At 40.0% G+C, this 26462-nt stretch overlaps 1 protein-coding gene across 6 annotated transcripts in view; it reads left to right on the forward strand.

Annotated features, from left to right (window-relative positions):
* Positions 1–2245: 2245 nt before the first annotated feature.
* The window catches only part of LOC121277978 (fibronectin type III domain-containing protein 5-like), a 288355-nt gene continuing 264138 nt past the window's right edge, over positions 2246–26462 (forward strand). For 5 of the 6 annotated variants that reach the window (XM_041187933.1, XM_041187935.1, XM_041187932.1 and 2 more), the window contains exon 1: positions 2246–2493. In XM_041187933.1, the coding sequence (XP_041043867.1) occupies positions 2334–2493 (160 nt within the window). In that variant the 5' untranslated portion in view covers positions 2246–2333. Of the gene's footprint in view, positions 2494–4786; positions 5313–26462 lie in introns of those variants that run through there. The other variant, XM_041187934.1, reaches the window with a different exon arrangement.

The following is a 26462-nucleotide window of genomic DNA, read 5'->3' on the forward strand; positions in this document are numbered from 1 at the left end:
AGAGTGCAAAATGAGCTATTGATACAACCAATACAAAATTAATTGCGAAATACACTCATGGTCACTGCCATTCCTGTCAGTATTGAATCTGACCTTACTTATGCATTCATAAATTTCTGTTTTAAGCTGCAAAGATCAAGGCCTGATTAAAATTGTATATCTAATGAGCTGTCTTAATTCAAATTGAAAAATGCTAGATTTAAGATAGGAGAAACAAATATTTTAAAAACAAAAGAACAATATTGCCATTTTCACCAGTGACAAGAATCTTTCAATTGCCTTTAAAATGGTCACCTCCATGTCCTTACAGATACTGTATTGGTTACATGACTGCTGTCTAGATAAATGCATCACTTTATTCTTAGTCGATTCATTGTCATTCCTGGGAGTCAGATAGGTTGTCTGAACATCCAGAAAGATTCTTCAGAAGACTGTTTGCCACAAATCATGCCGAGTTACTACAGGTCTGTAAAGCTTCCCATGAATAGAATTTCCAACATTTTACCGTCCTTCGTTTTAAGGTTAATCCAGATAGTGAACAACAACAAAAAACAAACATTGAAAGGATTACTTCTAAATTGATCCTGGGCCGAAACACAAAATGGTCAATTATGAATTGGCAGCCCATTTTACACGCTGTCCATTCTCCTTTCTGTTGATATCAGTGGAAAAGAAAATTGGCAGCATATAAAAATGGCTGCTGATTGACTATCACTTCCCAAGACCAATTTCACTCCCAAGTTCTTTAGTAAATATGGCACAAAATCCAATTATGAAAATTGTCATCAGTAAAGATCAGTAAAAGTGATCAAAGGAAATCCATTCTGCCTATTCATTTTTAATCCAGTCATTTATTTCTTCTCAAGGAGAATATCCAGCAGGGATACTTAATTTTGCCACTGATTTATCTGAAACTGTTTATTAAAACTGAAGGCCATTAAATTCATTCCATGCTCTGTTATTAAAATGACAGTCTGTCCTGTTACTGCCTTGCTGGAAATTATTAAGTTGTCATTGCTTCACTTAATGGACCATTATGTTGAATAGTGCAGATGTCACATGTGCTCTTTACATGCAGTAACAGAATATGTCACACTTTGCAAGGAAACTGAGTGTAAATATAAGAAAGAGAATTTATGTTTCCAAAGGATGATGTTTAGTTTTCCAAAAAAGAGTCACCACAAGGAAACATCTGACAAAGGGAAGGTGTGTGTATCTGTTTAAAAAGTTGTTCTTGATGATAGGTAAACATTGATAACCACTTAATATTTCTCATTTCCAGGATTCCGCACAAAGTCACAAACCTTGTCCTGATATCGTATTAGTGTCAATCACATAGTAAAATATAAATTCCAACTCCATTCTTGGAAAGTAGCATCACTTTGTCAGCATAATCAGAATCAGAATTGAATTTTGACAGGATCTAAAGACATGGCAGCTCATAATATGGCACTTGATAATGAAAGCTAAGGCATTTTTCTCTTTGAAGGGAAAAAACACGGAAAAATGAAATCTATTTCAAAGTATCTCACTTTGATCACACAACTGATGTTCTACACTAATGGAACAACAAATTTACATTAAAGTTGCTGATGCTAATATGTACAGTAACTGGAGATAGATATAAATGCACATATGTATTTGATTGATAAAAAGTTGAACAACTTAAGGCAGGGACTACCGTTTGCTAGGAGATTGGATTGTTATTTGCATTCTTTTATTTTTACAATACAGTGCATTTTGAGGCAAAGGTTACAGTATATGAACTTGCAGTTTTTAGCTGTGATTGCAAACTAATAACATGAGCCTGATGGTTATGGTACTGGACTAACAACCTAGAGGTTAAAGCGCTAATTCCACCATGGCAATTTGTGAAATTGAATTCAGTCCTGGAACACAACTCTTGAGCTTTCCTCACAACCTCAATTTGACTTTCGTACCATTGCTTCGCATAATGCTAGAACCAAGCACAATGCAACCTTTACTATGGACATTCTTCAGCACTGTGGTTTGAGCATTTTTTTCAATGTTTTAATCCTTAGTTATTCCCTTAATTTTTCTGTGAGGTTCCTCATTTCAAGTTTCAATGCTTTCTCCTCCTCTTTGAAGCTGTCTAACTGAGCACTTGTCTTTCTAACATCTTTTGACATGATTGACTGAACTGACCTTTATATTGTCTGCTACCATTTGTAACACTTTACTGCATTTTAAAGTGTATTTATGAGCATCTAAACCCATTTGCTACTGATGTGTGAAAGTAATTAGCATATCTGTTACCCTCCCCTGTTCTGATTATTCCAATAAAGAACAATCCTCTGTGCCAGGTCTGATGAATGCTCCAGATGAAATCATGCATCTTTCTTGCTCTTTCAGATATAAAAGCTGGGAAGTCTGTATGTACTATGTACATTGCACATCCATCAGCATCAGTGGAAAGAAAAGGCAGATTTATGCTTCTGGTGTATACCCTCCTTCAAAACTGCAAACTGAAAGGTAAGCAAATCTCATGGTAGAGCAGAAGAGCAACAAGAAGAAGGAATGCAGGTGACAACAGAGACTGCAATTAACAAGGGTAAAAGGGTGAGTAGAATTCCTGAATGGAGAAACTCCTTGAAAGAGGTCCAAGTAGAAAACTTCATTTCATTGAAGGAATGAAAAATTGCAAAAACTAAGATGGTGAAAAGCACAGGAAAGGCATGAAATCCGAAACAATAATAGAACACGCTAGGCACACAAGCCTCATTGTAACTCTGGGCAATATTACAAGTGAGATTCCTCACCAAAATGACGAACCTCCTCTGTTTCATCGTATGCTCTAACCTTCCCTGTACTGACAAGAAAACTTGAATTTTGACACTTTCCAGAACATTGGAATGGACATTTTATGTATGCATAAATAATTTTGGGTACATATATTAATACATTGTGTGAGAAAATATATCCCACCAAATTGGACCAAAAATATTTAACAGTAAATCATAAATGGTGCAGTAATTTATTAACAGAATTATATATGCTTGGTCCTTACTCTATAATATCTTGCTGAACCTGAAAATTGCTGATGCTAGATTTAATAATTAATTTGTTTATACGTCATTTCCCTTTCTGTTATTTTAATTAAGGAAATATTCTATTCATTTTAAATGGGTAAATATCTTTCTTAAAGTAGTGGACAATGAAATGTCATTTGAATGCATCAAGTACTTTTCTTGTTGAATTTCCTACATGTTATATGGAAATGGAGTTCTCTATACACTAAAAACTCAATTATCTTTTCTCCATTTACTAATACAGTTCTTACTCAGAATATACCCGCCCACCTTTTGCGGTTTGATTCATCTTTTGACATCACATGTTAATGCAGTCATCAAGTTTCCAATATTATTAAGAGCTTTTTTCACCATTGTTTATGCATAGTAGGGACAGTAATGCACTCAAGAAAGTCCTGTGCAGAGGAAGCTTGACTGATTGCAAACATTCCAACAGCCTCGGCCATTGCAGCTTCATAGCTGCTAGCAGCAATGCTGAAACGAAGTAGATACATTACATTTTTCCTTCAGTGAAGCATATAATTTTTGCTGAGAGCCGTGCCTGACCACTTATCAGGGTTCCCAATTTGGCCTCTGAGGGCGGACTGAAACTGGTTTGATAGAGAACGTCAATGTATTGTCCCAACTAGTCATTTCACTCTGCCGGGTAGCACAGGGTTAACTGAAGTTGCATTCTTTATACTTTGCATCAAATGTTAATAGGATATACTTATGCACAGCCATTAGCAACCACTCTAGCAGCTGTAGAGTTTTGCTTCAATAAACAATGTGCTTCTGTTGTGTGATGATGACAATGAGTTATTGCGAACAGTACTACAAATTTGATTGGATTATATCGAAAGTGACTAAGTCAATTTCTGTCAATTCTAGCTTGATTGGATTTGGGGAATATTTGGGGGTTGTTTTACACTCGCACTTGAACGGTTTGGAGTTGTCTGGATTTTTGACACCTCCACGGAAGCGGAAGGTTTCATCAACATCTTGCTTCACAATTCGCATCATCACACCAAAAATCTTGTCCAAGATAGTTCAGTATTCAGATATTATATTGGCTTCAACAACACTTACAGTACGCGTTAAGATTGTCTCGATTTTATTAAAATTGTTGCTGCAGATGTGACTAGTGATGCAGTTACATAATTGTACCACTAATCACTTAAATGATCTGTCACTCTCCCCCATCTCTTGTCCATGCATTAACTTGCCTGATTGCATTACTGTACAGCGATGCTCATTGGAATGAAGCTACATTGTCTTGTCTCTTTTTCATATAAAATAAAAAAGTTGCTGAACCATCAAGAACGTTTCACAGTTCCATTTGTTACTGTTCAGTATATTAGCCTGACATCATTCCAGACCTCACAAGCAAGTGATGCCAGTGGGAAATTCAACTAATTGCGGCAGACTTAAATGTGCTCGGCCAGGTCTGCATATCTGCCCTTGCAGAGAAACTTGGCAAATTAACTCATTGCTCTATTCTTTGCAGCGTTTCTTCCCTGCCTTCCCCTTCCCGTGGTCAACTGCTTCTTGGAGCTCAGCAGACTGCGGTGGCAGAAACCCAAGCCCACACTGTCAGCGACTGTTCACTGGTCGACCTGCCAATGACTCCTTCTCCACAAACCAATCCCTGCCACCGACAGGCGGGCTTTCCCCGCCGCTAGTCCTTTTTTTTTTTAACATATTACGGGGAACTTTCAGCTCTGTCAGGGAGCCGTTTTTTTTATATTTATTATCTCACGCACCCTCTGTTCAAGAGCGTGAAATGATAATTTTGTCCCATCGGGAAGGCGAGATATCCTTGCTGAGCGTCCACATTCATGAGCCGCTCTGTGCTGAATGATTCCACAGCTTACGGGCGTCTTCTAAATTCGGCACCTTGGCAAACCTGCAAAGGGAGCTAACTGTGCATGGTGAGACTTGATCCCGAGGGATATATTTTTCTCTTTGTTACGCTCTCCATTGCAGTGAACTTTCAGCAGAGCCTCGGTCCCTGTGCCCCAACCCTCGTTCTGAAGCGGATGACTTGAGGTTAAGAAACTGTCACTCGATCGATGGGAGACGGGAAAATAAACATCTTCGGTCCTCTCTCTCTCAAGATATTTTTGTAGAGAAGGTGCCAGGACTGTTTTCATGTGTCATTCAGAGCCGTTGGACAAACCGTGTGTATGTTATTTGGAGCGGGCGGAATGGCACAATTTCCCTTGTATTTGAACTCCGCAATGCTGGTGCTATTTAGTTGTGACTTCCGCCTGGTGACGGCAAGTAAGTGGATATTTTTTATTCTGACCTTCCTGAGCATTACACAGATGCTGATTGTAACTTTAACAGTGCAGATATTCGGCAACTGGAAGTGGCTGGAAGCCATTGGGGTATCCAGCAGGTGGCTGGAAGCCATTGGGGTGTCCAGCAGGTGGCTGGAAGTCATTGGGGTGTCTAGCAGGTGGCTGGAAGTCATTGGGGTGTCCAGTGGATGACTGGAAGTCATTGGGGTATCCAGTGGATGACTGGATGTCATTGGGGGTATCCAGTGGATGACTGGAAGTCATTAGGGTATCCAGCAGGTTCGTGACCTCGTTTGATGCTAATAGAGAAAGGCACTGGGGAGCTGCACCCATGAACAGGGGAATGCAAAGTGTTCAGTGGTGTCCGTTAGTTTCGTGCTGAATCACGTGTATCTCGGTCGGGCCTCGTGTGCACAGGCATTCGAGTTTAAGCTTCATACACATGGCAAAATAGAGGAAGGAGGGCAAATAAAGAACAAAAATGTAACTTCCTATGGGTGCAGGGAAAGCACCAACGTATAAGCAACGTGACAAGAAATCAAGCTGAGGAAGTGATCCAGGAACAGACCCAAAGACCCAAAGATAAAAACAAAAAAACTGCGGATGCTGGAAATCCAAAACAAAAACAGAATTACCTGGAAAAACTCAGCAGGTCTGGCAGCATCGGCGGAGAAGAAAAGAGTTGACGTTTCGAGTCCTCATGACCCTTCGACAGAACTTGAGTTCGAGTCCAGGAAAGAGCTGAAATATAAGCTGGTTTAAGGTGTGTGTGTGGGGGGCGGAGAGATAGAGAGACAGAGAGGTGGAGGGGGTTGGTGTGGTTGTAGCGACAAACAAGCAGTGATAGAAGCAGATCATCAAAAGATGTCAACAACAATAGTACAATATGTGTTCTATTGTACTATTGTTGTTGACATCTTTTGATGATCTGCTTCTATCACTGCTTGTTTGTCGCTACAACCACACCAACCCCCTCCACCTCTCTGTCTCTCTATCTCTCCGCCCCCCACACACACACCTTAAACCAGCTTATATTTCAGCTCTTTCCTGGACTCGAACTCAAGTTCTGTCGAAGGGTCATGAGGACTCGAAACGTCAACTCTTTTCTTCTCCGCCGATGCTGCCAGACCTGCTGAGTTTTTCCAGGTAATTCTGTTTTTGTTTTCCAAAGACCCAATGGTCGGTGTTGAGCAGCGTGTAATCTGAGTAAAACAGCCCCGGTAGCCTTGAGGGAGAAAGGTGATGTCACAAGGAAGGAGAAACGAGTGGAACAAGTTGGGAAAGTGAGAGGGTTAAAACAAAGCTGGAAATTTTTTAGAGCAAGATTTTGATGAAGAACAGATAAAATGTCTGTAAAAGAAACACCGGCAAAATCCCGAAGCGCGATGACCGAAGAAACGTGAGAAATGAGCAAAGATAAAGAGGTAAAATGGGTAAGAGAAATGGAATGGGGAATAGAAATGTAAAAACGGGTGGTAACAGTGGAGAAGCTGTTGTTGGTACCTGTAGGAAGTGTAAACTTGAGGGAGAAATTGTAATAAAAAAATAAAGAAACACGCGAGAGAGCAGTCTGAGAATGTGACCACAATTTATCCGAAAATGAAGCAAAAAGCAGAGAAGAATGAAAGTAAAAGGGAAGGTTAACAGTGACAAGGACGCTGAGTATACATACTTTGAAACATACCTGTGTAAGTTTCATGCTCCTCTTTCCGTCAAACGGGCCTGTAATGTATGAGAGAACAGGGAGTTCAAATGAATATTTGGCGAAGAATTGTTTTAGTATTCTGAGTTCCCTGTTTAATTGTGGTGCTTAGCATATTCATGCCATCGTTATTGGTTCGGGATAGTCCGTATGTGTGACAGAACATAAGCAATGCCTGCAAGCACACGATGCCAGACTGCTTGTGTTGGCAACTGCCCTGAATGATCGATTTGTCAACGGCATAACAACCAATGAAATGCGTTTTTCCCCCCGATATGTGTTTAATTAGAAAGGGATAATGCGTGCAAAACAGAGCTTAATTTATGATTCCAGTAATTGAAAGTGTCCGGGCGAAAACACACTGTTCAGCTGGCACTGCTAATTTGAGCGACTGTTGCTTCAGCCAAGTACAGTCGTCGCAAATTTGAGCTGTGGCATTGTTCATTTGGCGTGTTGTGGCAAAAGTTAGGAATGTTGTTTGTAGGACAATGCATCAAGTTAAATACTTAGAGAAGTAAGGCACGGATTTGTACACACAGTTCCCCACGTGGTGAGTTCCCAATTCAATTCAGGATATAGAGGCAAAGGAATGGGAATTCGCTCACAAGAGGGAAGCTGAGCCAACCGTTTGCTGATCTCTCTTAAAGGCCGGTTATCAGGAGTTGAGAGCAGGGCGTCGGTCAACCCACTCTCTTAGGACGCAGTGTGAGAAACCAAAAAGAGTAATTAAATAACACAATCTGCAAATTCATGTTTGAAATAAATAACCTAACCCATTTTCAACAAATGTTGATATTTATCAAAATTTCAAGATAATATTCCTTAATTATTTCAATGTTTGCTTGATGTACATTGAAAAACGTTTTGCTGTCTATTATCACCTGACTGTTATATAAACAATGTAGCCGCTCGTATCGGAGTGTAAATGCAATTTTCACCAGTGCTGTGTTCCCTCTTATGCGATACGGGTCTTTATTTTTTACCCACATTACTTTCAAATATCTCCATGGCGCAATAACCTGTTGCAGACATATATCTTAAATATCACTTAACAGGCCTGCATAGAGTTCAGATAGCCAGCACTCAACAATTCAACCTCACACCCTTGATATAATCCCTGCTCTGTTGTCAATTGTATCAAACGCAGCAACCGATTAATCAGTAAAATGTTCATGATTTGGTTTACTAATTTCTTTTTAAAATAATCCCATGTTTACTTGTAATCGGTTGTTTTATAGCAACTTTATTCAGGGTTGAAATCTGCAGTTGATGCTAAAATTTTTAACAAATAATACGAATTCAGCAGAAATGAGGCTGAAATTGAGGGTTAAATTCAGCTATTATAAAATATGCCAACTGTGCTGTTGAGTCAAACTCTGGGGAAAGAGCACAAACTCCAGTAGACACTAAGAATGCGGTCACATGTCCCAATTGAAGTGTACCATCTGCAGCGAAACTAAAATGTCATGTATATTCAGAATGATTTAATGAAAAGGATGCACTTATATATCTCACCATCAAGTGTTACTGAGATAGCAGTGATTCGGATCTTTGTGCCTGAATCTTGGCCCAGGATAGTTTTCCGTGTACACATAACTTTTTCAGTCTCTATTGTATGTGAGGGGATTTAGAAATTGAACCTTGACATTAGTCAGGAGTTTATTACAGTAGATCTTAACCATCTACGGAAGTGTAAACCGAAAGGCAAACTGACTTGATTCAAAATAGTTCTTTACCATAATATAGATGCTGCCATTTTCTTCAGCCCCTAGTGCTGGTAAAGATAAGCGAAAGCTATTTGATGCTATTATTCTCCCTCCAAAAAATGAAACATATCAGATTCCGTGATGATAATACTAGAATTCAAAAAATAAATTACAAATTTTAGAATAGTCAATTTAGATCATGAAACCAACACGATCACTATTTTATTAGCATCTGATGAGAACATACATTGCTAATATGATTGCACATTGAGGAGTGGAATCACGTTAAAGCATCACGGTTGAATTAAATCCTTTTGTTGCTCATTTTTAATTTTATTTGCAACCCCATACTTGCAAATGAATTGATGACACCTACACTGGTGATTAGGGAGCCCCTATATAATCTACAAAAGTAACTGGTGAATTGAGGAAGGGTTTTTCGCTTACTGGGCCAAGGTCACCTCTACTGCACAGCGAAGCTCGGCGTCCATTCCCTTGCTTCGCATATCTATCGACCCCAAACCAAGGTGCCGTTTAAAAACAAGTTGTTGTTAAAACTGGAAAGAAACCCAATACTTAGCCCAAAAACAGAAAGCACCATGACAGTCTTTATTTCATTCAAGTTTTGACCGTCCCGCATAAGCGAGCCATTTCCCTTCCTTTGCTCGGTTAGATTCCAGTGTGTCGGGGGCCAGTTGCAATACCTGGCCACTTTTTCACTGCCCAGGCGGTTACTGAGCGCTGCCACTAAGTAGTACACAAAACGTACTTCTGCAGCTCTCAGAAATTGATCCTGTGCCAGATCAAATCGATGGAGGCCAAGAATGAATTGATATTTGTTAATGGAGGAGCTCTCAAGAGGAATCGGGCAGTAAAAATGAAATGCGAGTTCACACACACAACTACACACCCTTACTCTGCTCTCCGCTCCTACCCTCTGTTCTCCCTCATCCTCCTGTCCCAAGAAACTCTTGTTTCGAGCGGACTTGATCACTTCTTTACCGCTCAGCTGTAATTATAATGCATTTGTTTTCAGTCTTCAGTTTCCGATGCAATGTGCTACGCCATCGTAGTCAGTAATAGTATGTGCTGCACAGCTGGTAGCTTGTAAAATATTTTAAAAGCAAATAACATCATGAAAACCCCGAAGTAAGAGGAGACCTTTTAAAAACAAATTTCCTTCGTTTTGGTGTGTGGGGAGAGATATGTCGCGGGTTGTGCGCATGACGCCGAGTTTTAATGTACCTGCTTCTTTGAATGCAGAGAAGTGTGCCACAGGTTTTCTACATTGTACTGCTCAGTTGGCGAAATCTTCGTCATCTGAGTGGAAGCCGCGCAGGGTGTCCGGTACCTGATCCGGAGATAAAAACAAAAAAACTGCGGATGCTGGAAATCCAAAACAAAAACAGAATTACCTGGAAAAAAACTCAGCAGGTCCGGATCAGTTCTTGTGGAATGTCGTGCATTCTGTAAGCTGTCATCATGTTAGTAGTGGGTTAGAAGTGGAGGCGGGGGGGGGGGGGGGGGGGGGGTGCGCAATAGTAAGATTTGTTGTACATTTGTGGGTTTGTACAATCCCACATTCCATGAAAAGGGGGAAGAGTCACGTATTGAATGTGTTCTTGAACAGATTGTGTAAAACCAATCTTGTGATTTGTCAGGGTTCTTTCTTATACAGTTAATGGGGTAATATAATATCATTTTTTGTGTAATAATTAACATCATGCCATATTCGCTCTACTACCAATGTCAATTAAGCCAGAATGCTACTTTAATACCTGTAGGGAGATTTTTTAAATATTCATCAAACAGAAAAATGTCAGTGCTGCAGAATTAATTTCTTTTCATTTCCGGCAACAAGAGTCCCTAGTCAAGTTAGGCTACTATACTCAAACCGAACCTCCGAGGAACACTCCTTATTACATGGGCGTGTGTGGCATCGCCACACACACACACACACACACATATATATATATAGAGAGAGAGAGAGAGACACACACACACACACAATCTCTGTACAAAGGCAGAATACCGTGTGATGCTAGAATTCTGAATGAAAACAGCAACAGCTGGAAACACTCTGCTGGTCAGGCAGTATCTGCGGAAACAAGAGTTCAAGTTTAAGGGCAATGACCTTTCATCAGAACTGGAAAATGTTAGAGGTGTTACAGGCGGGGGGAGGGGAGGTGGAGAGAGTGGAAAGCGGGAGTGATTTAAATGACAAAAGGGATAATGGTGGAAGGCAAGACCGGATAGGTTACAGGAGGTGTAAACGGCAACAGCAGAATCTTTAGCAGTACCTGCTGTCTGGGAAAATGGGACCATAGGATTTGGAATTGTTAAACTGGAGATTGAGTCTGAAAAGTTGTAAAATGATTAATCTTCATGTCCTCTTTGAGTGAGATGCAAAATTTGTTACAGCACTAACTTATGGGAGATGTATGCTATGGACTCAGCATCCTGGTACCTAGTGGAGACTATCCAAACTCTTTTGTACATTAAGGTCCTAACATCAGTTGTAAAAGGTGATTTTCATTTCATCAATCTGGGCTGGATTGGAGTCTAAATTATCAGGGTGAAAGTTAACATGTTAACCCACTGCACATCCAGCAATTCCACCCACCCCCCCCCCCCCCCAATGGACTAAATAATGACTATTCCTCCAGTGCTGTTGGTTTTTCTGATGGAATATTATAACCTGCCTTATCCACTTTCACTTAAACCATCTATGCTCCAAGCAATTTAACATTTTGGGCTCCAGCTCTGTAGACTTTCCCATAACTTAAAGCCCAAAATTGTGCTTGTCACTCCTCTCTGAAATGTATGCAATAAGTAATATTGTTTTAAATGTAAGTTACCAAAAAACTGGCTTTTTTCAAACACAGCCCAGCATATTCCTCACTCCACAATCAAGGCAGCATTTGACAGAGTGTGGCATCAAGGAGCCCTAGCAAACCTGAAGTCAATGGGAATCAGGGGGGAAACTCCCCACTGGTTGGAATCATACCTAGCACAAAGGAAGATGGTTGTAGTTGTTGGAGGTCAATCATTCAGTCCCAGTACATCACTGCAGGAGTTCCACAGGGTAGTGTCCTCAGCCCAACCATCTTCAGCTGCTTCATCAATGACCTTCCTCCATCATAAGGTTGGAAGTGGGGATGTTTGCTGATGATTGCACAATGTTCAGCACCATTCACGGACTGCTTCAGCATTTGAGGAGTCATGTCCAAATGCAACAAGACCTGGACATTATTCAGGCTTGGGCTGACAGGTGGCAAGTAACATTTGTGCCACACAAGTGCCAGGCAATGACTATCTCCATCAAGAGATAATCTAAACATCTCGCCTAGGCATTACTATTGCTGAATCCCACACTATTAAGATCCTGGGGGTTAGCATTGAACAGAAACTGAACTGGAGCAAACATATAAATACCATGGCTACAAGAGCAGGTCAGGGACTCAAGAAGCTTGACACCATTGAGAACAAAGCAGTCTGCTCAATTGGCACTCCAACCACCACTGATGCACAATGGCAGCATCTACAAGATGCACAGCAGCAACTCACCAAGGCTCCTTTGATAGCACCTTCCAAACAAGTGACATCTACCACCTAGGACAAAGGCAGCAGATGCATGGGAACACCACCACCTGGAACTTCCCCTCCAAGTCACTCACCATCCTGACTTGGGAATATATCGCCGTTCCTTCACTATCACTGGGTCAAAATCCTGGAACTCCTTCCCTAACAGCACTGTGGACATACCTACATCACACGGATTGCAGTGGTTTAAGATGTCAGCTCACCATCACCTTTTCAAGGATAATTAGGGAAGGGCAATAAATGCTGGCCTTGCCAGTGATGCTCACATCCCATGAACAAATAAAAATAATCAGATCCAAGTGCTTTCCTTTCCACTTTTAAAAAAAAACTGCATTACATGCAGAGATTTCCTCCAAAATGCTTCACTTTATCTTTGCCTTCATTTAAATCCATCTGCCTTTGGGATCTCATTTCTCCAGTTGGTTGAGAACCTTGATATCTTCCTTTTTGCTGAGATATTTATTATTCAGGGTTGTCAACATGAAGACATTTATGGGAGTGCATGAGCAAGGCAGGATGCCAATCCATAAAATAACATTGCTTCAATTTTTAAAAGAGTGGCACAAATCAAAATTGGTGACATTTTTAAACCAAGATCAAAGGCCTAATCTGGTGACATTCTTTAAATTTAGAAAGCAACACAGGTCTAAGACGAAGGAGAAATATTGATACATTTTTTAAAAAGCTGAAAGTTATAATGTTAAATTGGAATTAGAGCAACTGCAATAGTATTTTTCACTTTGGCTGCATCCACTGTAGATAGAAGTGTAAAATTCCTTCCATCATAAGGTCAGAAGTGAGGATTTCGCTGATGATTGCACAACTTTCAGTACCATTTGTGACTCCTCAGATACTGATGCAGACTGTGCCCATCTGCAGCAAGATCTGTACAACATTCAGGCTTGTCTTGATAAGTGGCAAATAACATTTGAACTACACAAATGGTGGCAGGCCATCATTGTCTCCGACAAGAGAGAATCTAATTATCCCCCTTGATATTCAATGGACTACCATTGCTGAATCCCCAAGTGTCAACATCTTGGGCGTTACCATTGACTAGAAACTGAACTGGACTAGCCATATACATACTGTGGCTACAAGAACAGTTCAAAGACTTGGAATTCACTTGCCTGGATGAGTGAATCTCCAACACCACTCATGAAGTTTGACATCATCCAGGACAAAGCAGCCTGCATGATTGACAACTCATCCACCATTCACAGTGGCAGCAGTCTGGACTCACCAAGGCAGCAGCTTGCAAATCCACGACCACTACCACCTAGAAGGACAAGGGCAACAGATGCATGGGAACACCATCATTTGCAAATTTCCCTCCAAGCCACACACCACCCTGACTTGGAACTATATCACCGTTCCTTCACTATCACTAGGTCAAAAACCTGGAACTCCCTTCCTGACAGCACTGTGGGTGTAGCTACACCACATAGACTGCAGCGGTTCAAGGAGGTGGCTCACCACCACCTCATCAAAGGCAATTTGGGTACTGGCTTAGCCAGTAACATCCACATCCTGTGAAAGAATTAAAAAATCTATTTAAGTTGGTTGGGAAATTTAGGACTAGGGTCATAGCCTAAAGATTAAGCCTTTCAGGAAACACTTCTTCACACAAAGGGTGCGTGAAGTTTGAAACCCTCTTCCATAATTGACAAGTGATGCTAGATTATTTGTAAATTTTACACATGAGGTTGATAGATTTTTGTCAGCCAAAGGTATTGAGAGATATGGGAAAAGGTGGATATATTTGAAGTTCGATTGCAGATCAGCCATGATATTGTTGAATGGTACGGCTTGAGGGCTAAGTATTCCAGTTCCTATGCTCCTGGTTTGCAAAACACTAAAACTTAGGGCACTGACCTAACAATTTTAATTTGCAGTCTCTTTGTTGTATATGTTTGAAATGTTGATTTGTGTGGATGATTATTTTGTCCCTATGAATTTAATTGCATAACACCTAATTTCATAGTTTACTTAGTTATCACAGGAGAGTTGACTTCCTCCAAGCGAACTGAAATAGCATAAATTAGAGTTAATTGTTACTCACTTTTTAGCACACAGCCCGATTCTCTCAAATATACATTCTGTTGCATCAGGTAAATCACAACTCACAAGCAATTGAAGAGTCAATTCATATACATCTGCAATGAGGATTCAGTGATTCTTTTTTAACTGTAGTAACATGCTGACAAGTTGAGTTAAAGGTGCATTGTTATCACAGAAAAATGTCTTTGGTAAACCTTTTCATTGTGAGGAGGTAGATCCAAATCAATATAACTCATTTATGATGTCATATGAAAGTAATTTACACTATTGCATTGTAAGTTTATGAACAAATAAAAAACAGAATTAGCACCTGCACATATCATCCATTTAATTGAGCCATGAATAGTTGATTGTCTTCAGTAAGGCTATTTTGGATATAGATATAGACAATGGGCAGAGATTTCTGCTTGTCAGGTGGGCGGGCCTGGCCCAATCTCCGGCGGGCGTGGAGCTGAACCCCGCCGGAGAAGTGGGTCCCGCTGCCATTTTACGTGGATGGGCCAATTAAGGCCCGCCCAGCGTGACGTTCGCCGTGAAGCGCTATACACTCCCTGTGCGCGGGTGGGGGAGGGGCACTGCTGGATGAGGTTTCATGTTTTTTCTATTCCCTGCCGGGGCTCCTAGCCTGCCCACCAACCTTAAGGTTGGATGGGCAGGTCCTTTAATTGTTTAAATGACTCTGTCAATGGCCTCAATTGGCCATTGACAGGTCGGCGGGTGCACAGCTGATTTTGCTGTGCCCCCGCCTTCCTGAAAATTTAAATGGGGTGGGATGACATCGGGGGTTCCGCAAGCGGCCCTGCCCCCTGCTCGGCGACGGCTAAATTCTGCCCATTAAGCTTAAAGATAGGGTTACATTCAAGGGCTTTGAACAGGAAAGAGAAATTGGAAATTATTGCTTAGTACAGAGAGTTTGAAGGTAGGTTTTATTGAGGAGGGGGTGATGATGATAGCTTTGAAAGGTAGAGGGAAAGTACCAAGGAGAGGGAACCATCTGAACGTCGGCTAGCTTGCTCTGTTATCCGCCACTGATTAGCATTCAGCTGGCAAACCCAGTTGGAGCATCTCACAGAAGTGTTGCTGCTAAAGGTGTTGAGGCCAAAGGCCCAGGGTGTGATAAGGACCAGTTTTGAAGCACTCTAATACACATATGAGACAGTGAATGAGGAGAATTTCAGCAGCACAATGCAACCAGACTAAACCTGCAGCAGAAAGAGGACAGGTTATTTTTGCAACACAGATGAGACCATCTGCATTTACAACACAAGAGGCTGGCACCTAATGAATTATACTGGCGGCTTCTCAGCATCCACTAGAATTTCTGATATAGAATCACATGGCACAGGAGGAGGCCATTTTTCTCAACATGTCTGTGCCAGCCCTTTGGTGCAGCTATCTAACTAGCCCTATTGCCTGCTCTTTTCCCATAGCCTTGCAATTTTCTTTCCTTAAAAGTATTTATCCAATTCCCTTTTGAAACTTACTATTTAATTGGCTTCCACCGCTCTTTTTCAAGCAGTAAGTTCCATATCACAGCAGCTCGCTTTTGTTTAAACTAAATGTTTGCTCATGTCACCTCTGGTTCTTCTGCCAATCACCTTAAATCTGTGTCCTCTTGTTACCAACTCTTCTGCTACTGGAGTTTCTCCTTATTTACTCTATCAGCACCACTCATGATTTTGAACATCACTACCAAATCTCCCCTTAATTTTTCTGCTCGAAGGAATGCCAGCCTTGTTTCTCAAGTATCACCATGTAATGGAATTCCATCATCCCTTGTATCATTCTATTAACTCTCTCCTGTGCCCTTTCCAATGTTTAAAGTGTTGTGTCCAGAACTGAACATGATAATCCAGCTGGGGCCTAACCAGTGTTTCATGAAGGTTTAGCATTGTTTCCTTGCTTTTATAACTCTATGCCTCTATTAAAAAAGCCAAGGATCCCATATACTTTTTAAAGCCTTCTCAACATACCCTGTCACCTTTAAAAATTTGTGTACATACACCCAGGTCTCAGCTCCTGTAACCCCTTGAAATTGTCCCATTTAATTTACATTGCTTCTCCTTATTTTCCCTACAAAAATTTATGTATTTCGCAGGCAAGGCTTTCCATAAACACTACAAATTGGAAAATTGACCAAAGCACTTGAACTTGAAAGGAGGAAGGATTCATTTAGTTGATTAAAGAAAGGAGAAACTGTCTGCATTGGTTAGTATTAGGGAATGGGAGTAAATACCACATAGTTGGTACTATTGATTACATGCCTCCAGGTGGTGCTGCATGCCATTGTAGATATTGATGGCAGATGAAAGCACCTGGTACCTTTCTACAGCTGTGAAGCAAATTCTGATCTGAGGAATGCCTGGAAGTGCCCAACCTCACAGGACATGAGTGTGTTGGTCACTTTCATTTACATGGACTGGTCCATCTACATATTGCTCTATAGCTACAGGTTAGGTCCTACTTAACTAACATCAAACCACATATTGCTTATTAATGCATATTGTCAGTTTGACTTAGTTGGTATCTTTGACTTTGAAGGTTATGGATTTGAGCCCTATTCTATGAAATGTTAAGCAAAGGTCCTGTTTATCGGTTCAGTTGGATGTAAAAAGTACCCTGGAACTAGTCATAGCCAACATTCCTCTACAAACACCAAAAAAGGTGCAGCTATTCATCTCATTTGAAGTTGGGGGATCTTGCTGTCCAGGTGTTGGTTGCCACCTTTGCTTCCATTATAGTGATTGCATTTAAGAAAGAGTAATTTATTTATTATGGAGTACTTTGGGAAGTCTGTGATGGAGTGAAGTGCAAAAAAAATGCAATTTCTTTCTTCTTCATTGAAATTAGCTATAATGTGCCAAGTAAATAAAAGACCCCAAAAATTTACTGCTTTCAGAAGCATGTTAACAATTCAATAGAAAGTTGCAAACTCAAGGGACATTTCCTTAAAGTGTGGAATAACTGTCAGAGGTGGATTGGGGGAGGACTGCTATCTTTTGCACCATTGTTGTTATGATTCCAACTCTTTTTCCTGAGTTGGGCTCACACTTCAGTGAAAAAAAATTATGGTGCTACAGTGGATAAATTTCTGGTCAAAGATTAGGGGCCTGGGACTGAATGCAAGCAAAACTTGGGAGGCAGCCCCCTCAGATAATAGAAAAGGGGCTGCAGCCTCATAGACAGAACATAAACAAGGAAAGCAAATTTCTCAAGGCTGCAGAAGATACAGGTGGCCTGGGAGTCCCTGAACCAACTTAACCTTCTATTGCTCGATACTGCCATGTTTGCAACACCCCCATGTTAAATATGTTTACAAGTCATTATCCAATGAATGTGCCCCTCCACCTGTAGACACTTAACCTTAATTTATACAATTAACAATTTTCCTTTTCCTCTTTTTAAACAAAACTTTACAAATAATATTCACAAACATATTTTAACACAAAGCAAAAAAGAAGAAAAATAATTTTCCATTTTCTCTATGAAGTATTACATTACAAGACATCCCTCTTCTAGGACTGCTGCCTCCCCATCCCCCAAATAGTTATTGATGTAAGCGCTTCTTCTCGTGAAACAATTAGATAATTGATGACTTGCATTAATCTATTTGATCTTTGAGATTTATTTCTTTTCTAACATGTGTTTCACGCTAGCAAGGTCAATCTTTAATCTTTTATCGCTTGCACTTTTTAATTAAGTGAACATTATCTTATATGGAATGATTATTTACATAACATTGAATGGCCAAACTGCTTTCAGTGCATCCCTTGAAAATATTTGACCAATCAAATCCTATATCCTCTTCTTCCACAAAAAGCCAGTGTTTCTGCAGATAAAGTACTTTTAACAACCCATTTATTTTCTTAGCTTCCCAGACTCAAGGGAAAAATTTCCCATCTTTGCCCACCAAAAAATATTCTGAAGCTCACTGCACTTCAATACCCATCAGGAAGATTGGCATTCGAAGCATCACTAAAAATAACTAATTTCATGTTTGGGTAACCCAAGGATGGAGACTTAAGTATGCATTTCTCCATTTTTAAAAATGTTTTATTTGCCCTCAAAACATCCTTAACTTTAGGGTGCTCCATAGCAGTACATAGTTCCAATACAGCAAAAATAACATTTGGCATCTGGCCATGCCTGAATAGATAACCAAATCAACTGACGAATCAAGCTTCACAACTGCTCTGTTTCATCTTTCTGTCATGACCTATCATGATTAACTGGTATAGGAGTAGCACTTTCTAATTGGATTGTTGATTCAAAGTTACTCCAGGCCTATTCTGCTTAATGTCTAAACCAATATTTTTAAAAGCCCCTGACACCTATCAATTTTAAATTCCACTTTAATCTTATTAATAACATATTTCTCAAAATCCACAATGCCACCGCATAAGAAATGATCAACACACAACCTGAAGATGCCTGAAAGTTTCCTTTTCTGATACCAATAAAACATGGAAGGATCTGTGTTTATTTGAACACAACCTACTATCAGCAAGCAATTCTCACTGAAAATACCACACCCCTGAGGCATCATTCAGGCCACAAATTTGCATAGTTGCCCTTCTGCATTGCTTGCCTCGTTAGACGGTTTCAGAAACACTTCTCTCTGAAATTTTTCACCCTGCAGAAACATTTTTATGTCTTTGATCTACCCTCCCATGAATATGTAGCCAAAAGAACTATAAGTCTTTCAAATTTACTTTTCCCACTCCAACATCTGTATCTCCCAATCGCTCTTCAAAACCCCAAGCAATTAGCCTCGCTTTAACCTTATAAGTTCCATCTGCAAGGACCTTTTCTGTACAAATCCATTGATGTGACCAGTCTGGCTGTCCTCTATCTGGTATTTCAGAATTAACTCAATTTCTTCCAACTGCCTAATTCCTTTTATTTTCCCTTTCCTGTTAGTTTAGCCTCCAGTTTATTGGCAGCCACCAAAATGTCACGGCCATGAGGACTCCTGCTTTAGTCCTATCCCAAGACTATTCTGTAGCTCTCCTTTCACTGAATATTCTATTCAAGCTGCGGCCTCTAATTGCACTTTGAAGTATTTCGGGACTACTGCTGCAAGATCTCTCTCTTGCTCAGTCAGAGACTCTTTCCCTGATATGTAATTATTTTCTAACACAACAGTTGCTCTCAGACCCACTATTGGAACTCACATTGCGCTTTCTTACTTTCCATTCTTTTACCACATTCTGCCAATCCATGGACCTCACTGTTTGGCCATCATCTTGAACATTTGACCAATATTTAAACCTGCCAGCAGCTTTTCCTGCACATCCTATAATAGTCACATCCCTCCATTCACTGGGCCCTTCTGGAACATTTGTCAGCTGCATGCCCACTTTAGGCAATTGACCTTTAGATGTGATAGTCCTGTCCTATGTGCCATGATCATTTAGCCTACCACCATCCTGCCCCTGATATCTTGTATTCTGTTCTTCACGAGCAGGTGAGATTTAGGGTCGCTCGTTGCCTTCTATTAGCTGTTTAAGTTCTGAGACTTTGTAATCAATCCCAGTTAACTGTGAGGAATGAATGTTGGATAATCACTGTCTTACTATGATCTTTCCATTCTTATAGCCTTCTCTTTTGAAATACAGCATATACCCAGAATTAAAGTCTATCTCGCACAATCTTATACAGTGCCTTAGAGCTCTCTGAATTTTCTGAGAGACCTCAGCCTTGATGAAACCCTTCTCCCTGCATTTAAATGTGCAGAAAAAATGGAACTAATCATAGTTTCTTCTAGGGCAGGGGTCTATTACCCAGCACAGAAGTTAATTTGGGATTCCTCCTATAGACCAATTGACAGGGATTATAAGCTCCACCCATCTGAAGCAAATTCTTTGCATGAACCACGCATGCCATTGCAGTTGTCAACTTACAGTTTGGTTGATCAGCTAATATTTTCTGCAGCATTTCATCTATTGCTGCATGATTCTATTAACTTTGTACATTGCTGAGGGGACTTTCAGCTGTGGTATTTATGACCCCAATGTTCTTGTTTTCATACGTCTGTAGACTCGTCATTAGCAAATTCCCTCCATTATCAGTCAGCAACTTAGCTGGTTCCCCAAGTCCAGTCTCTAGCCATTTCTCCATGACTTTATCTACTATCATCCTTTTGTGCTTACCATGCATTACTGTAGAAAGACTAAATCTGGTTGCTATGTCTATAAAGTATAAAATGAAAATATTTCTGTCTTTGTCCCAGACCATTAGATCCATGGCAACTACTTTGTTGAAATCACATGCCAGCGGAAAGCTTACAATGAGATATGCTGGTGTTCTCTGTTACTTTTTACATACTTCACATTTCGCACTAATCTCTTCGATAAGTCTCATCAACCACACTTGCATCCTTTAACAGGAATTTTAACTTTTGACAAGAAGTTGAGCAAATTCTCTGTGCAGCTTTAAGACAATTTCCTTTTTTCTCTTATTTTTAACACCTGATGCCATTAATCCTTCTCTAACATTCTTATTAGAAACATCAGGTTTTACAAACATACGAACAAATAAACATACAAGTTAGGAACAAGAGTAAGCTGCTTGGCCCTTCAAGCCTGCTCCATTCAATATGATCATGCCTGATCTGACTGTAACCTCCTGCCTACCCCGATAACCTTTCATCCTCTTGTTAATCAAGAATCTATCTATCTTGCCTTAACAATATTCAAAGACTCTGCTTCCACTGCCTTTTGAGGAAGAGAGTTCCAAAGACTCACCACCTTCTGAGAGAAAAAAATTGCTCCTCATCTATGTTTTAAATGAGCGACCCCTTATTTTTAAACAGTGACCTCGAGTTTTAGATTCTCCCACAAGAAGAAATATCCTCTCCACATCCACTCTGTTAAGACCCCTCAGGATCTTAAAGGCTTTAAACAAGTCACCTCTTACTGTCCTAAACTCCAGTGGATACAAGCCTAACCTGTCCAATTTTTCCTCATAAGACAACCGCCCATTCCTGGTATTAGCCTAGTAAACCTTCTCTGAACTGCTTTTAATGCATTTATAACTTTCCTTAAATAAGGAGACCAATACTGTACACAGTACTCCAGATGTGGTCTCATCAGTGTCCTGTACAACTGAAGCATAACCTCCCTACTTTTGTATTCAATTCCCCTCACAATAAATGATAACATTCCATTAGCTTTCCTAATTACTTAAGGGGGTACAATAATACAATAATTGGGTAAACTGCAGATCTACTGACTTTCCCAAAAACCAATGCTTTTTCATGCTCTATATCCAGTTTCATTTGTGCCTTTTTCATGGAAGGCTTACTTAAGATACCTCACTAGAGACTACATCATTACCAATAAAGTGGCTTACCACAACTATTCTGCATGCAATCACCACGTTTTAGTGACCTCAGTGTGTTGTCAACCCTAAACCTAAAACAAGTATAACTTTTATACTCCCTAACCTTATGTCAATCTTCACTACTGAGTGAATCTAGATAACATTTTAGCCAATCTGTTCCACACTGTGTCGAGGTGCAATGATTGTCTAAAGTTGCATAGTTAAATGAATCCATGATTAATTTACTCATCACGAGACTAAAGCTTCTTGCTGATCATTATCATCACCTTCAGCCTCTGAATTCGCTGTGTCATGTGTCATTTCAAGAATCCTGCTGTTCCACTTACCTCATTCCTTCTGTCTTCCTTTATACTGGTGCCTGTGTTCAGTATCTAGACAATCTCAAAATACCACAATCATTGAGTCCTTCATCTGTGTAATGTCCTATATGTGCCATCAAGGCTGCTGGAAATGGTTACCTCCCCAGGATTTTTTTCAAGGCAGACATTGCTCCAAAAGGGAATCTTTTCCTGAGAGTCAAATGTCAGTTAAGAGCCTGTCCATATGCAACATCTTAGCACAATACAGTAATTAAAATCAAACAACTGAACAATGAATCTTCAAATTGAATTTCTGCAATCTTTTATACCATCTATTAACATCCATGATATATTCCTTTGTGAAATGATTGTCTGTCTTTCAAAATCTATCAAAGTCTGACCATGTCTGATAGGCATCCAATAGATCATTTTCTGGTAAATTTCATCCATGAAACCTAATAGAAGTACCAATCCTTCCTCAGTATCCAACTAATGGACTTCCAGCTCACAAAATACTTTGCTTCTGATTTTACTTTAGTTAGGAAGCGCTAATGTGAAGGCCATACCTTGTTTTCTCTTTATTAGAGATGTAACCCATGACCACAAAGCCACTTCATTGTTCCACTGGTCATAAGATCACACCCCAACAATTTGGACTTGCTTTAAGCGATTCTACACAAGAGCTACTCAGATTGTAATCTGCTGTCTTAAAACATTTTTCTGAGTTTCCAACCTTCACCTTGGGCAACCATTCTCTGCTATCATGTTAAACTTCTCATAGCCAGTTGGTGAAGGAAGAAACCAGAAGTCAATCTCCTCAATTTTAGATTTATTCACAAAGTGAAACACTAGAAATATATAGCTCCTAATTCTACGATTCACCACTGGTGTCAATGAATGTCTCTTTACATTTGTACAAGTCATTATCTAATGAGTGTCCCCCCATCTGTAGACACTTAACCTTGATTTATATAATGAACATTCTTAATGTACCTAAATGATGGTGGAGGGGTGTTTGAGGAGGATGCTGTGATCAACCGTGTCAAAGACTGCAGCCAGGTTGAGAAGGATGAGTCTATTATGGATAAAAAGTGCTATCCTCTAAAGTCTACAATCTCATTTCAAACTTTAGATAATGCTTATCATTCATATCAGCTTAGTTTTTCTGCTTACACCTTTAAGTAAAATTCAAGTCATATGTTCCGGTCTTGTACCTCCATAAGCTTGTGTCATTCTGGACGTAAAATAATAGAAGGCATCAATAATATTTAAATATCTGCACTTTGAATAGATTTTATATTTGTTAGAGCTGCATTTCCTTTGTGGCATGATGAACTGTGAAGTAGGTATATGGAATATTTAAATTTTGTCACCTATGGTGTTCACCATTACTTCAGAGTACTAGATTGCCATCGCCACTACAATAATAATGTCCATGTCACATAAGCAAGGTACAAAATTATATTTTCATAAGATTAAGTAAGGATATATTTAGTTACTGCCATCAGGTAGAAACCAGAGTCCTTGGTCTGATATTTCCATTGTGGAGCATGTAAAGGTGTATATTGCCATGTGGTATGCAGCTCTGAGAGGTTATTTTTCATGTGTAGAATGGAACAGTTCATTGTTATTGGCTTTAAGATTTTGATATGGGTCAAAAAGCAGAAATTTAGAATTTTGGTATGATCTTGGCCAATCAAGTATCAACTGAGGGTGAGTTCTATATAATCTAAAACAGTGACGTTATTTTTCCAGATAATTTCCCTCCCCTGGATTCACTGCCTTCACCCATCCTCACCTCATGATGGTGATTCATACTGGTGTACATTCCATGGACTGCAAAAGATAATTTTTAAATTCACCATTTGCTCAGTAAACTGGCAGAGCAGGTCAGCTGCCCTATAAAGACTGCCTGACTTTCCTGTCTATTAGAAACGTAAATTGGTTGGGTTGGATATTGGACAGGCGATCTGCTTCACCAAACCAGTGAAAAAATCATGGAAGTTTAAGCATAAATGAGTTTTGCCCAAATCTCACTTACATTAGAATTTAACCAGTTCAAAACCCATCCACTTGTAAGAGTTAAAATTGGGGCCTAAATGTACTCACATTCTCACAATAATTTGGCTGAGCTCAGCTAACTTTGCACTGATCAAGTATTGAACCATAGCAGTCTTTGTAGTTTAGTTCCACAACAAAAGGTACTCCTATCCACTCAGCTAGTAAGGAGTCAAACCACAGTGAACTATTGGAAAAGCTCTGCTAGTAAAGCCTGTAGAATATCTTTCTTGGATATATAATGTTCACCCAAAAGTTAAATACACAGCATATCTCTACCATATAGAAACCTATTCTTTTGCCAAAGATGAAAAAAGAAAGGTTTGAAAACATCTAACTTCCATGTTGTCTCACTGATTGAGTGCACATTTTCCAAATTCTCAGCAGTAAGAAGAGCAGGGAGAGTAGTTGTGTGTTCTACTTGGTGATCCCAGAATGCTGCAGTGTGCTTGGAAGTGGAGGATTTCTGTGGCAAAGACCATGTTGATTAGAAGGTCAAGGACATGGTCATTTTAATTAGCATTTAGAAGTCAGCTGAATTTACTGAACATCAGATGACTTGCCAATTAAGATGAGCCTGTTGTTATTAAACCTGATCCTAGCACATTCACCTAACTGGCATTGAAATTACTGAATCACTGAATTTAATTGAGATTTTTAGTTATAAATTAATGTAAACATCTGTATAACAATATTTTCTGCACATCAGTGCTAAGTTTACAAAGAATCAGGCAAAACAAAATGGTCTGAATTAAATAAATCCATGTTACAGGTGACCTTGAGAGGAAAAGGTGTGATTTGAGTTCTGACTTGTTCTGAAATTCTGCCTTGGGATACTAACAGATGGATTTGCAATGCTTTTGTCTGACGTTCTTCTCTCTGCTATTAGCAGCGTGGGATTTAAATTATTAGATGTGTATCTACCAAGGTGACAGTGCTGGGAATTTTGGACATATAAGAGATTCATCAGTGGCATTTCAGAACCCTGGGCCCTGGAATACCTGGGGTCTTGCCCTACCTTTGTAATTGTAATAGAGTGGAAATGCATTCCATGCAAACTTAGAGACATAGGCCCTGTCCAAAATTGTGGGGATGGCTTCATTTGCATGGTCTGGTGAAAGCATTGCACCTACATGGATGCTTCAGTGTTCTCCATCCCAGATTTCCAGCCTGAATATTGAACCTGCGCCATGTCCTGCAGTGGGAGGGAGAAAGATTGGCAAATGCCCACTGAGGAACTTTGCTTCTCAGTCTTCTGCTCTCAGTGGAACTAGCAGGTTGGGAAAGGCCCCCTCAGGGATCAATTACCCTTCCCTTGTGAAAGTTTGGGATTTTCGCTGGGCCCTCGGCGGGAATCATGCTGTGTTCAGCTTGCATACATTTCCCTGAGGCCTTACAAGGGCAAAAGAGGCAGAATTTCCCAGCATATTCACTGGACACACCCTCCTTGATGTGTGGGTCATTGAACGGGTAGGTGAATGAGCCCACAGCTCTCCCTTGCTTGAGTTAAAAAATGTTAAGAGCCACTACAAATGGCGTGTCACACTGGCAGACCAGCTTGGCTCCAAATATCTAATGAGCCCTTTCCACTCACCAGATAGAAATATTTTTCAACACCCCCCACTCCCACTCCCCAAGTCAGGAGTTTTGGGCTCTGATCTTTAAAGCAAAAGCCCTCAAATACATGATACCTTGAACGAGCTGAGAAGTTGACCTCATTTTATGAGGCCAACCTTTTTTTGAGGGAGTCAAAGAATGCGTGCTTAACAATGTTCCATGGATATCTCTGTAAAAGCAATGCATTTGTAAATGCTGTTCAGTTCTTGTTGTTGATGTGTGATCTGTTCAAAACTAAGACTACCTGTGGCCCTGTCTTTCTATGCTGCATCAAAATCAAACAGGCAGCTCAGATGTGTTCAGGTTAAAGTGATAATAGTTCACTAAAGATACTATAAGGTATTAGCAAAGAGCTTGGCAAAGATTGTTAAGAAAAGAATGTAGCCCCAGACCAATTTGAAAGCATAGTAACCCCCAACATCAGTGGTGTTGGTATTGGGAAGTGCATAAACCAAAGTGGATTCCATCTGCTTAACATCATCCAAGCATAACTGCTAAACTGAAAGTGAACAAGTGCATCGAGCTCTGTAGAGGAATGCTGACAATGTTAATTGATCAATGCTTTTCGCCAACTGACAGTCAGCATTTTCCCAGGCATGCAAGTGTACAAGCGTTTGCTGATTGAAATCTATTTTTTCACAGCCTGATGCACCTTCTTTTAAACTCATTCCAGAATGTCCAAATTTATTTTTGTTTGTGCGCATACACAAACTTGGATGGTTAAAATTTGTCTTCAGAGA

Source organism: Carcharodon carcharias, chromosome 5 (genome assembly GCF_017639515.1).
Source record: "Carcharodon carcharias isolate sCarCar2 chromosome 5, sCarCar2.pri, whole genome shotgun sequence".
Taxonomy (NCBI): domain Eukaryota; kingdom Metazoa; phylum Chordata; class Chondrichthyes; order Lamniformes; family Lamnidae; genus Carcharodon; species Carcharodon carcharias.